This window comes from Paramormyrops kingsleyae, chromosome 2, assembly GCF_048594095.1.
Source record: "Paramormyrops kingsleyae isolate MSU_618 chromosome 2, PKINGS_0.4, whole genome shotgun sequence".
Lineage (NCBI taxonomy): Eukaryota > Metazoa > Chordata > Actinopteri > Osteoglossiformes > Mormyridae > Paramormyrops > Paramormyrops kingsleyae.
The window spans coordinates 30,945,586-30,960,614 of NC_132798.1; the positions used below are offsets into that span (position 1 = coordinate 30,945,586).

The window sequence follows — 15,029 nt, forward strand, 5'->3', positions numbered from 1 at the left end:
TACTATGGGTAACTTGTGGCTATGGTGGCTGATTAGTGACAACATGCCACAAATTCTAAAAACACTTTAATCAAATGACAACATAGGATCTACATTTACAAACATGCAGCAAATCAATGAGAAAATTGAGAAAATGCTTCGGTCAAAATGACGATGCCCACACTACATTTCCTGAATGCTGTAAATTGACAGATGCAATACACATCCTGAAAACACATGTGAAACGAAAAACACTGCAAATTCTCTCAGAGCACAACGGAAATGAGCCACAGCATAAGGGGAAATTCTGGGGGGCAATGAAACACGATGGCCCATTGGGGCTGGGTGGAGTATGGAATGTTTAGGGTTCATTGATAAAGTGTCAAAACTATATTTAGGATGACACATTTCCATTTATATCAACATGTTTTCGTGCAGAAACTTCAGTGTTTGCAACACCCCGTAAAAAGCTAATTTAAACTGAAGTCCAAGTATTAAACACTGATGCTCGCATACAAAGCCAAAAATGATCTGGCTCCATCCTACCTAAAAGACCTCATCACACCCCGCACTGCACCACGATCTCTCCGATCTTCCAGTACTGCTCGACTGGTCCCACCACCCCTCAAGGCACAAGGAAGACACACCTCCCGGCTCTTCTCTGTTCTGGCACCAAGTTGGTGGAATGAACTCCCCCTAGATGTCCGAACAGCTGAGTCACTGAATGTCTTCAAAAGACGACTTAAAACACGCCTTTTCCAGAAATACCTGAATTAACACTTCTGGCATTATACTCTGTCTTTTCCTTTTATATATAAAAAAAAAAAAAGCACTTTCCCAACAGAGTATTAGATCGATGGTATTCATAGCCTTATTAGTTAAATAGTTTTATTGAGCTAGTATCGGGAAAAATTCATTGTTGTCTTAAAGCACTTATGTAAGTCGCTCTGGCTAAGGGCGTCTGCCAAATGATGTAAATGTAAATGTAAATGTAATGTATGAAAGCCTTCGTTCCACTTATTTTGGAGATATCGACATTGGTGATCGAACCTGTCATCAATCTGAATATCTGGAACAATCCAGTGACCCTTGTGAAACAGCAGTTGACCACCGGGACAAACCTAGTGACAGTCTAGAGCAGGGGTCTCCAACTCCGGTCCTGGAGAGCTACCGTCCAGTAGGTTTTCTATCATACCTGGCTTCTGATGAGCCACACCTGTTCTCAGGTAAATACCAGGAACAGGTGTGGCTCATCAGAAACCAAGTGGGACAGAAAACCTACTGGATAGTAGCTTTCCAGGACCGGAGTTGGAGACCCCTGGTCTAGAGAGACTGCTGACTGGAGGGAACAGACGTCAGTGTGACTGGCACGGGCCAATGGAAATAATTATCCATGCATCATGGGGGTGGTCGGAGGAGAATGCTTGAAGAATGGGAAGCTTCTTCCACCAATCAGAGCGTATACGGATGACATGACCACAATAACAACAACAAAAGCATGCACCAAATGCCTGCTGGGATAAACTCGAGGGAAACATGAAATGGGCATGAATAGAGATTAAGCCAAGTAAATCCTACAGTATTTTTATTGCCAAGGAACGGCTTACTGATGATTCCACATTAACAATGAGCCAGTAGCAAATGTCCAGGAGAAGCCTCAGATTATAGCACAATGCAGATTTCAAAGACATCAAGCAGGTAAAACAACTTAGGCAGGATACAATCAGCCTCAAGCAAGTCAACAGCTTTACTCTGCTAGGGAAAATGAAGCTTTCACCTTTGACTGCTGCCCCGACTCATGTAGTCAATTATCAACTATGAGGTCACCATATAATCATGCTGGAGAGAAGTGAGGAAGTGGCTTGGGCTTCCAAGATGCCTCAGCAGCATCGGGTTTTACAGGAAAGGAACCCTGTCACTGTCAATCTTAAGCCTTGTGGAGGAAGATAAATGTGCCAAAGCATGGCTGGAGATGATGCTCACAGAATCTCGGGACTCATTCATAAGATGCATTGTTCCAACCCGAGCAACAGGGAAAAAAGGGACCCAAGTCACAGCAGAATAAAATCTGCCTTCCGAAACTGGGATATTGTGGGATATGTTCAGCAAGACAAAGGGGGGCTTGGCCTGCGAGCAAGGAAACCTAGCTAACAAAAGGTGACTCCAACTGAACAACAGCACCTGGCGGTGAAGATGTGCGCAACCAAGAAGCAGCCAGATGTGCCAAAGCAATATCCCAAACTAAGCAAGGCTGCTGAATGTGGTAAGAGGGTGTCGAGAGTAAAAACTCTCATGGAGCAAGCGGTGGAACCTGGAGTCAAACTGGTTGAGCTTCATCTTCAGAGCCGGATACGGTGTCCTGGCCTCTCCCACAAACTTAAATCTTTGGTTGGGGAGAATCAAACCAGACACTCCAGTCTATCCCTGTATGTGGATCCTGCAACCGTCAAGCACATCTTGGTTGGTTGCAAGACCAGCCTAACACAAGGTTGACTCACCATGGTGACCAGTTGTGGGCAGGGTTCCGCTAATCTGCTAACTGCTAATTAGTGAAGCTAACTTTTTCTTTAGCAGATTAATGTATCCGCTAACTTAGAAAACTGTTAGCGAACCAAATTGCTTCCGCTAAATTTAGTTCCGCTAACTATAAATCCGGTAACACTTTTCAGCAGGTAAAGTGAGTATAGTTTAACAGTCAGATACATTTGTAAACCCTAAAATCATACATATTTGTTCCTGTCTGTTGTGAGTGTGTCTGCAACAGTCTATCTTCATGTAAACAGACATGATTAGTTGACAACTTGTCAGATTTAAGGTAGTTTGGACTAAATGTAAGTGAATGAAGATAAAGTCCATTTAAGCCGGGATTCCCTGTACTAAGTGGAGAGCTAAATGGAACTAGGAAGGAGGATCTCAGCTCATTATTGATCTATAGCTCTGTCAATCAGAACCTGGAAAAGACAACCGGTAGCTTATATCATAAAACTGGATTTCTTGCTTAACCGGATAACTTGCCAGATTTAAGGTACTCTAGTATAAATGGATTAAAATCTTCGTTCACTACATTTAGCCCACCTTAAATCTGACAAGTTACCCAGCTAATCAAGAAATCCTGCTTTGTGATACAGGCCCCCAGACAGTCGCAGGGAGCCCAGTGAAGTCAAACTGCGGCAGCAGCAGAAGCTAGTGGAACCTCAGTCGGATTGGGCTACAACATAGCCCCAAGTTGCGGACCACCCAGCTTTCGGGACTTGGATTTTCTCATCACCCTGAATGCATGAGTAATACTGCCTAGTAAGAGATCCAAAGTGCACCAATTAGCCAAAATAAAAATGTGCGACTCTCATAGCACAAAACCTGTGTATTTTTCTTTTCTGTTCATTCATTTGGTGTATTCGATTGCTTGTGTTTTTTCGTCTTTTGATCATAAGGAAGAACATTTCGATCAATGTACAAATTGGTAAAATGTGCTGGTTGAACTGTTTAAAGTGGTGTGGGGAAGCAGGGAAGGAAATTAAAAGAAAACCATTTTCCACATTCCTTCTGTGAAAGCAGCTTCCCATTTTTCATTAAATATTAATTAATTGCATTAAATATTAATGATAATGGGCATGTAAAAGGGAGATATTGAGGGTAGTGGAAGTGGTATGTGTTAGGGTTGGGTATAAATATATGGTCACACGGATGTTTGGTTGAATGAGGCTAAAATTATTTGAAAGGAGCATACTTTAGAGAATAGTTTAATATTGAGCTACCCTGGCCCTCTTTCCCAGTGTGCACCAAGTTGAGAATCATACCTAGAAAGTGAAACCTCTCGGTCATATTTGTATTGACCTAAGCCAGAGACTCACCTTCCTATCCAAAATTTCAATGACCAACCTGCGACCAGATCTGGTCGTTTGGTCCAACTCCTGCCAGCATGTCTTCATCACTGGGCTGATGGTACCTTGGAAGGATGCTGCAGATCTGGCATTCAAATGGAAAAGGCTACGATCCGGCAACATACGCCAAAGCAGATTAGCAAAGCTAATCCAGCATCCAGCTGAAGTGGGGTGCAGGGGCTTTTTATCCAGTGCTACCACAAGGCTCCTGAGGGAAATAGGAGTTACTTGGGAAGGCCAGTAGGGAGGCAATCAAAGCACTCTCCAGTGCCACTGAAACGAGCAGTCACTGGATGTGGCTGAAAAGAAGCCATATTTTGTGGGCTGGCTAGTAACCATCTAGAGACTAACCAGGAGACATACCCAGGTCTCATCGGTCTGTGGTGGGCCTGCCTCAGCCGAGGGCTGTCTTGTGATAAAAGGCTGAAAGGCCCAGTAATGCTGAGGTACACAACTGATGATGGGTTGTAATGGTAGTAACAGGGACGGATTATGGGTTGTGTGGGCCCCTGGGCAAAACGCCCTCCCTCCATGTTTCCATCAGAGGCCCTATAGGGTCAGGGGTCCTTGTTGGCAGAGGATCAAAGAATGTAGGCCCTCTAAAATAGACAAACTAAAATACATTGTTGATAAGCGTTGCAAATTGTTTTGGGCTAGGGGCCCCACGGGCCCCCTGCACCCCAAGGGCCCCTGGGCAGCGGCCCCGCTGGCCCGGCCCGTAATCCGTCCCTGGGTAGTAACATTATCTATGGTCATCTCCAAGAACAACCCCACTTAAATCAAATGCAGTGCAAAGCCTTCAGGGTCTGTAATACTCCGTCCTAGTAATCTATGCCTCATGCATGAAGCTTGAGGGTGTATAACCTTCCTGTTGTAAATAAACCACATGGACCCTCAGGATGGACCAATTCAAATCAGGTTTCTGTCAGAAGGCACAGTCAGGGGTATAAGAAATGTAAACAATCACGTTTTTGCATAGCTAGGAAAGGTGTTAGAGGAGTGAATGGATGCACACATTTCTGTGGTCACCCAGCCTGGAATGTGTGTGTCAGTGAGATGCTATCGGTGTTAATCCCTCAACACAGAGGCAACAGTGATCTCACTCATGCTGGTCGGGGGTCACAGAACAGGGACAATGTACAGTATGTCCAGGAAGCTCTACGACACAGATGATTTATGAGCATATTGCGCCAATGAGGGTTGTTTTGATGACAGAATGATGTTTCCAGGAATGAGGTGCCGGCACCTTCTGCATGTGCCCTGATGTGTGGAGGGATCCTGGAGTGAATCCCCCATGGTGGAAATGGGCGGCTTTCACATACCACACAGACATACATATATATACAGGTACGAGAAAAGCTTGGAGTTACAATGGTTGAGTCAGCCAGCATCCAGCGCCCCCTGGGGCAGCTACAGATAAGGACCTTGTTCAAGGGAACTACTGTCATGTGGTTTGAATCCAGGGTCAATAGAGTGACTTCACCATTGGATCCCTCAGCAAAGCCCTTAACTCCCAGGTGCTGCAGGGACCGTCTGATGTGGCTCCTCAATTTGTATTTTGCTTTGCATGAAAACATCTGCTAAATGAAATAAATGCCAACACACATACACACGCACATATACATTTTGTCTTTTGTCTATGGTCTTAGATGTTGAGCTGCAGCTGATTCAGCTCACACCAGTCCACAAAACTGTCCACAGTCCTTCTGTATTCCACATCCGCCCCATGCCTGATGTATCCAACTATTGCTAAATCATCTGAGAATTTTCTGCAGATGACAGCCCTCAGCGTTGCATCTGAAGTCGGATGTGTACAGGGTGAAGAGAAATGGTGAAAGAACTGTTCCCTGTGGAGCGCCTGTACTGCACCGCACTGTGTCAGACACGCAGCCCTGCAGCCTCACGTACTGTGGCCTATCAGTTAGATAGTCCATGATCCAAGAGACTAAGGGAGCTTGAACCTGCATAGCAGAGAGTTTACTCCCCAGCCGAGCCGGCTGAATGGTATTAAAGGCACTGGAGAAGTCGAAGAACATGATCCTCAGTGAAGTTCCCGACTTGTCCAAATGACTGTAGGCACGGTGTAGCAGGTAGGTAATGGCATCTTCTACTCTAATCTTGGTCTGATATGCAAACTGGAGGGGATCAAGTGATGGCTTAACCAGTGGCAGAGTGAATTCAGGACCAGCCGCTCAAAGACCTTCATACTGTGTGAAATGAGTGCGACTTGCCTGTAGTCCGATGGGGCACTGTAGCGTACTTTCTTCAGCACCGGGACCAAGCATGAGGTTTTCCACTGCACGGGAACCTTCATTATGCTGAGGCTCATGTTGAAGATCCTTAGCAGTGCTCCACTTAACTGGGAGCCGCAGAGTTTGAGCACCTGTGGACTTATTCCATCTGGGCCTGACGCCTTAGCAGGGCAGGGCGGAGTCTGCAGAGCTCTCTCCTCACTTGGTCCTCCGTGATGGTGATTGCCGGCCTGAGGTCCTCAAAAGTGTTGTCAGGAGAAGAGTGAGTGAGAGCTTTGGCAGGTGAGATGTTGGCAGAAGAAGAGTGGAGAGATGTTAAATCACATCCTGGATAGGCGCTGGAGTAGGAGGGCAGGGAAACATTGGAGAAGGAGGGAAGAGAAGGGCTGGACGAGACGTTGTCAAACCTGTTAAAGAACTGGTTAAGTTCATTGGCCCACTCAACATCTCCATCCGTCACCTGGCGGTTGGACTTAAAGCCAGTGATCGTCTTCATGCCCCTCCACACATCTCTGGTGTTGTTCTGCTGCAGCTTTAGCTCCAGCTTCCTCCTATGTCTGTCCTTTCCCTCTTTCAGCTCCTCTTTAGCTGCTTCTTTGTCACCTGACCTGAAAGCCTCCTTCTTCTTGTTCAGGAGGGCTTTGATGTCCTTGGTGACCCATGGTCACCAAAGATCAACAAAGTAAAAAATATATGTATATTGTGATCTGGCCAGAAGAACAGATACAACAAAAAGATCAGGATGGCACGAAAAGAAATTTAAAAAGTGTTTTGTTTAACTTACTAGGACAGCAAACATATTTTGTTGTAAAAAAATATTGGGGTATTTATAAAGGAAAAAGGAGTTCATAAACAAAACCGTCTAGGAGTGATTCAAAACAGCAAAGATGAAGACGATTATAACTGTCTCAGAGAGCACATTCAGCGATCATGCAAAAGGACTGGAGGTAAAATTTAAACTGATTTTAACATATATTACATAATCTATAAAAGGAACAATAATTAAAATTGCAAAGCTAGATAAGTTTTTTGTTCTGTGACAGAGCTAAAAATGTTTTAGCGAAACTTAAACTCCCTGCGCTGTAATGTCCGTACAGAATTGAATGAAAAAGCCTGATCTTAATCTAGCCATTTTTCAAATTCAGTACAAAATACCCCGTACTGTGATGTCATTCAGCACCAGTACCAGTTTTTACGCCAGTGGAAAACTAAACACCTTGAAGTACCAAAAGTATAGTACCTGGTGCGGTGGAATAGCGCCCATACTCCTAATTCAAAGTGACTAAGGTAATGGGGGATTTTTTCTGTACCTTTGGAGTATCCTTCCCTCTGCCTATCGCCCCACACAGTCCCTCCCCATATTGTCCCTGCTCATCCCCAGCTTGGCCCCTCCCTATTCTGACAGTGTCCCTCCCCAGCTCTGTCCCTCCCATTTCTGTCAGTTTCTTCCTTCCACCTTTTTGTCGATCCGGATCTCTACAGTCTGCTCACCCTTTCCCATTAATGTTGGTTCCCATGGTAACAAGGTGGCTCGGGTGCCGGGGCCTAGACGCTAGGGGTCTGTCGGGCAGCCTGGCGGCTTATTCCACAGTCTTCATTCCTCTGAGCAGCAGCCTGTACAGCGACAAGGCGCTGAAGTTTTTCCTGTGGGTGAGTGAGAAATGAAGCGAGGGACCCATTTTCAGGGGCGATGGCTCAGGCCTGGAAAATAGGGAGAGAAAGAGAGGCAGGGTAAGAGATGGAGGAGTGAGACTGAATGAAACCAGAGAGGAACTGGAGTGAGACATAGTGTGTTTGATGGCTTGAAATGAGCAGCGGCGAATCAGTATGAATTACAGAAAAACTGTGAATGTCACTGTTTAAGAATGTCATTACAGTGCCGTTATACAGAGGCGTTTCCGTGAATCACCATATACCCAGTACAATCTGTTATAATAAGTAACCAGTGACTTAAGACTACGTTTTTTCATCTGTGGAAGAAAGGGAGATTTGCCACATCTATGAGAGCTTGTGACAGATTCTGGCAGGTGACGTAATGCACAGTGCAGCGTGTGTTTTACACTGACCGCTTACCGAGGACGCTCCAGACAGTTCAATGCTATTAAGGGTGTCATTTCTGTCTGCATTACCGCTAAACAGGGTGCAGAGTAAAGCAGTGAGTCTGCGGGACAGGGAGGGAGACGGACATGGGGATGGAGAGAGAGAGAGAGAGAGAGCTATGGAAGGAGAATGAGAGGAAGGGACAGACAGGGGGAGTGTTGCTTGTTTGTTCAGTTTTGATGACCTTCAAAAGCCATAAATACATAAAGATCTTTGGAAAGCAGACAGAAAATGAAAAAGCTGGCAAAGGCTATTTGTTTTGGTATTACTGAATTACAAGAAATCAGGGAATTCTGGGTACTATTCGGTTTGCCTCAAAGTCTGAGTGAAGCCGGCGGTGGCAAACACTTCTGTTGTTGTCTTTCTTTGATTTGACAGCAATGTTTAAATCTCCTTCTCTTCAGCTGAAACAGATGAAGGAACTAGAGCTGGAGAAAGACTCTTTATTGGTTGGCCTGGATATGCTGGAACAGACCAAGAACTGGTACCAGGACCAAATCTGCAACGTTACTGGGAGGCAGAGGCAAATGGGCAAGAGTGCCCAGAACGCGGTAAGCCATGCCCATCAGCACCCAGGATCTGGGTGAGAGCACCAAACCTCTCACTGGGACGTCCAGGAGGGACAGGAGGGACAGCCGTTTGTGTCACCTGGACCCTGGAGCCACCGGAGGCTGGAGAGAGACAGAGACTAAGATTTGCTAATTGTTTGTAAGGAAAGAATATTGCAGACAGATTAAAAACAACACTTAAAAAGGGGTACTTATGCAATGGAATGCGATAATGACCTTCAAAAAGCAAAACGATTTAATGACCACAAAAAGTCAAGTGATAACAGGGGCGTTGAGCGAACCAAATTTGTGGGTAGGCGCCATTACAAAACCACACTCAAGACCTAAAAAAATATGCATATGCAGGTATTAATGTTCCTGAAACTTCATGTAACTTTTAAACTGAAAGATAGTGTTATTCGTACAGGCAAAATTACAAAGCGAGCTGGTCTGCCATCTAACTTGCTAGCTAATGTTAGCTACCTAACATCAACATAAGTTTGTAATGCAGCTTCACAGTATGTCTGCGTTAGCACACTGATTTCATAGCTAGCTATGCAGACATGTGCGTCATATATTTCGGCAGTTTCAGGCTAATGCAGCCTATGTCTGTGGGACAACAACACAGAAGCACTTCAGTTGCCTTCTTATACTTGCAGTAGCACATTTATTTGGCTAGCAGTTGTAAACAGCTAAAGATAGCTAGCCTTGTTTACTGCCACCGAGATGTGATGATGAGGGATAGGGGAGGGGATGGAGAAAGCTTGCTCATTGGCTAGATTACCCTGAGAGCAAGTTACTACAGGTTTCACAATGTCAATGTTGGCACGTTATTGGTTGAATGAATAATTATTTTATACGTTTTTACTAAATATTGGGTAGGCACAACACCACTGAGCGATATGCCAATACATGTTTTGCCCTCTTTTTGAAGTCCAGTGAAATTCCAGTAAGTGTACGGGCTTTGCCTGGCAGTACTGTACTCCGTGGTCTCATGGGATGATCGTCTTCAAACCTTTCCCCTTAGGAGACGTTCTTGAAGCCCAGTCAGAGTCACCTGAATGTCCTGTTACCCAAACTGCAAGAGGTCAACAGCTGCCTCAGGGACCTCATGTCTTATGGAATGGTAAATGTGGCCCATTTAAACACCTTTCCGACTCACATTATCGAGACTCAAAACTTGTGAGGTCATACAGCACCAGGTGACTAACTGCCCTCATAATTACTTTTACATTAATAAGAAAAAAGAGTACATTCTGTGCAGTAAAATGAAACAAAAAACATTTAATCACAGGGTGATCTTGTATCAAACACAGTTTATTTTTAGTGTGAAAGAAACTTTGAACTCTCAGGAAAAAGTATTGAATAGATATAAATCACAGGACCTTGTACACACGTATGAATTTCAGTGAGGCTGGTTCCTTCCTACAGTCATGTACTGAATCTACCTGCTCAGTGTCCATGTGATCTGCTGTCTTCTACCTCATTGGAGTTTTATCTCCCCAGGCTTCTGTTCCACAACCCACTTTCCATCAAGAACCAACCTGCCAATCAGAAGCAGCTCCCCATGTAGCCAACGTGTTCCAGTAGCGTGGCGGCTAATGACTGACCCAGGGCTAACTCGAAACAAACTTTATTTGCATTGTAACCTGCCTCCACTTTAATTCTTCTCTTGTGGGCTCCTCCCCCTTCCTGCAGGAGGTCACCAGTGAAACCAGTGAGAGAGGGGATGACAGCCCTGTAGCGGGAGGTGTGAGCTCCGATCCTTAAGCAGCACTCTGGACTCTTTGTTGGCTTGAGCCCTATGGATGACACGCCCCTGAGCCCTGTGGGTGACACCCCTGTGCCCACTCACTCCCCAGGGCGCCTGGCCTGTTCTCCAAGGGCCACCCCAGACTCCTGTGCTATGCTCCTCTCCAGAGGAGACACTGACACCCAGCAGAGACTAACATGCTCTCTGCTTGCAATATTCCCATGTGTAGGTCTAGCCCTGTAGTTTGGGACAGCTGCACAGATATGTTAAGTGGTAGAAAGCTGCACTTACGGTACAGTGGTACAGTGTTTGCACTAACTGGCTCCTACGGTGACCGATCCAAACCAGCTGCTTTGTAACACTGGAAATACTGGGAGAGAGACATTGCTGGCATGCTAAAGATAGCAAGCAAATAGTAAGAGATGAATCATTACAGAATCATGTCCCTCACCAGTATCAGTGGGTGATGAGCTGCTTCACGTAGCTGTGGGCTTATCAGCAGAGTGAGCCCAAAGGTCAGTAAAGTTTTGGATTAAACCGAGATGCAACCTTGGATTTATCGACAGATCACCAAGGCTATCGCTGTCATCTGTGACTCTCGCTGCAGCAAATGAAGCACGTGTAGGAAGGTGCCGTGGTAACAGTGTGCGACAGACCCGTCAGCAGACTCCAAAGCTCATAAATAATCTCCCACAGCCTTCCCTCCCTTACATTTATGGCGGTTGCATTTTTGAACATTCATCTGGCGGAAGGACAGTCTTTCCAAACAGCCCTGAAAGCGGCTTCTCAACTTTCTGCACAATTATGTCCACTTTTCGTCAATGTTCTTGTTCAACGAAGTTTAACAATCTCCTGCTTTTGCCATTTTATTTGGTGGTTTGATTTAAATCTCAGATTTTTTTTTGGTTCTATTTTAATCAATTTAATCAATAGATTGTTATTATACAAACTAGGTATAAAAAGAAGAATCTAGGTTGAGTTGACAGGAAAGCAAAGGCAGAAAAACACCTCATACACCTAATGCAGGGCTGTTCAACTCACAGTCCTCAAGGGCCGAGCCCTGCTGATTTTCCAGCCTTCCTTCACCTGTGAGCCAGGTGTGAAGCCTCTGACCAATCAGAATCAGTAATTAATAAACTAACTACCTGGGAGAACTGAAAACAAGGCCTGGATTTGGAATCGAGGGCCTGAGTTGAATAGCCCTGACCTAATGTGATTTCTTTATTTTCACTTAAAAATTCCTTATAAGACATTACTCTGTCCCAGAATGCAGATCTTGTAAGTAGAATTTTGGAAATCGCCCAAAATAAAGTTTATATTAAATAACTGCTCAGAGTGCAGCAATTCTAAGCATAAAGGAAGTCACATTATCTTATATCTTCCTTCTGGTAATATGATCAAAGATGAGAACTTGAAGGTAGAGATCCGACCGGAGGGGGGTCCGTAAGGAGCTGTCCCCGGGTTTAGCCTAACAGGAAAATGGACACGCAGCTTGGTTATTAACAGTGCTTTCCAGTAGCAGCTGGGAGAGATCAGGCCCCCTGCAAACCTTCAAGGAAACAACAGAAAGACTCACCTGTGGATCCACATTCAGGATTTTTTGGTCTCTCTTGTTTACAAAGAGCAAGCCACCTAAATCCTCGGTCCAGACTTCAAAATTTGGACTTGAGTTGGTGGTACAAATATGTGTGTTCCAATTGTAGAAACTTGTAGACACAAAAACAAGGAGATTGTCTAGTCCATTATTCGTAAAGCATTTTACTTATCTGGTTTAAAGAAGTCAGTCAAAAACGTTACATTTTTGTGGCCTTTAAAATCACTTCATGTTTCTAAGGGATTTAATAGTTTTTAAACAGTACAATCCATGATAAACGACACAACAAAAGTTACTTTATAGGCCCAGTCTAATTAGGAATTTAGACTGAGATAATGCACACATTATCTTGAGACCTTACAGAGACGCAACTAGCCAACAGACAATTCTGGATTTCACTAGATTATTCATCGCTTTGTAACTTTGATTACTGGAAAACAGTATGATTTGTTCAGAAGAAAGCAGTGTTACCTTAAGTCAGTTGATCTTGGCAAAAGTTTCTTAGTTCTTTTGAAATACTGTCTGAAGTCTTCAGTTTTCAGTCTGTGGCAGTAGTCTATGTACCCAGATATTTCATGTCCTAGAAAATTGTGATCCCTAATGAAGATAATAGACTGGAAAAAGCAAAAGAAGAAGAGAACAGATGATAACCAAGGCTGAGACTCCCAGAAAATCAGTCATAGGCCTGACAGCTGTTAAGAGATGGAAACTTTGTCATAAAGCACCGTATTCAAATAGTATTCACACTTCAGAAACTGATCTGGAGATGGGTTCCTCCTGCAATCAGACAATGACAAGGCAACCACTTCACAGACACAGAACCCACCAGAACTGGGGAGTTCCCAGTCGAATTTATGCTCAGAACTGAAAAACTCAGCCTTACACAGGCTACTCAAATTTAAATTGCATTTTGGATGCACACATCTACATAACCACTAGGGGGCAGTGAAGACAAAGTCATTCATTTTTGGAGCAGTAGAAGTGTTGTGGTAATACTGTGGATTGCCAGTGGGGGACTTTTTCACACTATACGGTAAATGAAGTTGAGTAATCATGCACCTACAGTCATTTTCCCACTCCTGTTAGGCTCCTCCCTCTCTGCCAGGGCTCTCAGGAAGTTGTCCTCCAAGTCTGCACCCATGCTGGCCAATGGCCTGCTCAACAGCACATTCATACAGAGAGAAGTCAGCTAAAGTCAGTGTTTTAGGAGTCCATATTACCTTACACTGCATCCATAGGAGGCGCTGTCGACCTCCTAAGACCCCGACCACAGTGGCATAAGCAGAAAATTTTGATTGCAGGCGGCCATTAGGGGCCATTCATATTTTGGGGGGCGACCTCACATTGCACAGGATCTATTCTATGGTTCCGCTTAGAAAATAAAACAATGCATTTTGTTTTTATTATTTTGATGTTGGGTGCCAAAAGGGGTGGCTACATATTTATTTTGGACGGCCATGGCTGCCCCTTAGATCCACCCCTGCCTGACCAGGATAAGCGACTGGAAGATAGAAAGATGGATCATTGACTCTCATAGTGTGGTGAGTGTTGTACCTCTTCAGGGGACATTGAGAGGGACCAAACAGATGGACTCACTGCTGTTGCTGCTCACTCCTAGCGAGCCTGGACTCCTCCTCTGCCACTGCTTTCGCTCTCTCAAAGTCCTCCCTCGTCATGACTTTTCTGCTACCCCTATAGCCCAGTTGCACCAGCTGACGTGCCAACTCCTCATCCTGAGCCAGCGGGAGAAACAGCACCACCGTAACACCAGCAAGAGCTCTCCACATAGCTCTGAAAGCCGCTTTTCAACTTTCTGCACGATTATGTCCACTTTTTGTCAGTTTTTCTTGATTATTGATCAATCAGTGACAATGAGAAAGTGGAATATGACTATCATTCAGAATTACGGAGCTTAGGAGCATATTTACACTGACATACTTACACTGACATACTGACAATATATCTAAGCGTTTGGAATCTCATGGTCAAAACGATGCAGATTGTTTTCATTTTGGTGGTGCTGATTAATTCTGGAATAATTTGCTTTTGAGGCATGAGTTAATTGTTTTGGGCAAGTTACAAGCTTTTGCAGCTAAACCATAGTGTTGTACTGTATGTATGAACTGTTTTGAGAAATGCTCTTATAATCATTTCAGGAAAGCAGGTTTCCTGAAATGTGCTAAAGCAATCGAGAATAACTGTAAAGTATTTACATATACAGATTTCTGTGATATTCTGTACTGAGTGTAAATATTCTGAAATTGTACGTTTTAAAATTATATAAAACAAAAAAATATAGCGTAATCGCATTGGCGTTTTCTCTAATTTAACGTAGGCCTATTTAAAACTTTTAATTGTGTCTAATTACAGACGCATAATACACGACTTAAAAATTTCCAACCAGATTGTATGTCGGCGTGTTGTAATGAAAAGTTAAACAGCTTTACCTCCAGGTAAAACAGATCGAGGGGCTTAACGTGATTATCCAGCAAATCCTCGTAGGAGCGAAACGTCTCCGCTGGGTGTCCGCGAGACGCGTCCGCCTCCATCTTGTTTATCCGCGCGCTGCTCCGTTTCCATGGTGATCAAAGGGGAACCCCAACAGGTGGCGCTGTGCCGCTCTCCAAAAGATTATCACAACGGAGAAATTATATTATACTTATTCTTTCCTAAATCGTTATATTTTGTTTCATCACACACACACACACACACAGAGTAATCATCTGAGCAGGTTATTGTAGGAATACGTAGTGTTAAAATAATTCCATTTTATATGATTAGTTACAGCTATTTGTAACACTTCTAAATTCTCAGAGAAGTGTCAGGTTCCTGTTTTCATGCACCAGACTGTACCCAACCTCCAAGCCTGGAGAACAGATTAATCTACACAGACTGGTATATGTAAATTGGTCATTCTGACAA

General features: G+C 44.2%; 2 protein-coding genes across 3 annotated transcripts; one reads left to right on the top strand and one right to left on the bottom strand.

Moving 5' to 3' along the window:
• The first annotated feature begins 7,615 nt into the window (after window positions 1-7,615).
• On the top strand, window positions 7,616-10,388 carry LOC111848572 (suppressor APC domain-containing protein 2-like). 2 transcript variants are annotated; one of them, XM_023820697.2, is made up of 4 exons: window positions 7,616-7,762; window positions 8,617-8,763; window positions 9,788-9,886; window positions 10,267-10,388. In XM_023820697.2, the coding sequence occupies exons 1-4, from the start codon at window positions 7,616-7,618 to the stop codon at window positions 10,348-10,350; spliced, it is 477 nt and encodes a 158-aa protein (XP_023676465.1). In that variant the 3' UTR covers window positions 10,351-10,388. The 2 variants fall into 2 exon arrangements, with proteins under 2 accessions (XP_023676465.1, XP_072565038.1); XM_072708937.1 differs by lacking the exon at window positions 7,616-7,762 and adding an exon at window positions 8,248-8,509.
• Window positions 10,057-14,797, bottom strand: cfap299 (cilia and flagella associated protein 299). The gene is made up of 6 exons (XM_023820696.2): window positions 14,555-14,797; window positions 13,704-13,840; window positions 13,171-13,261; window positions 12,579-12,721; window positions 12,090-12,219; window positions 10,057-11,981 (listed from the first exon to the last, which is right to left on the bottom strand). The coding sequence occupies exons 1-6, from the start codon at window positions 14,654-14,656 to the stop codon at window positions 11,886-11,888; spliced, it is 699 nt and encodes a 232-aa protein (XP_023676464.2). The 5' UTR covers window positions 14,657-14,797; the 3' UTR covers window positions 10,057-11,885.
• Window positions 14,798-15,029: the final 232 nt, after the last annotated feature.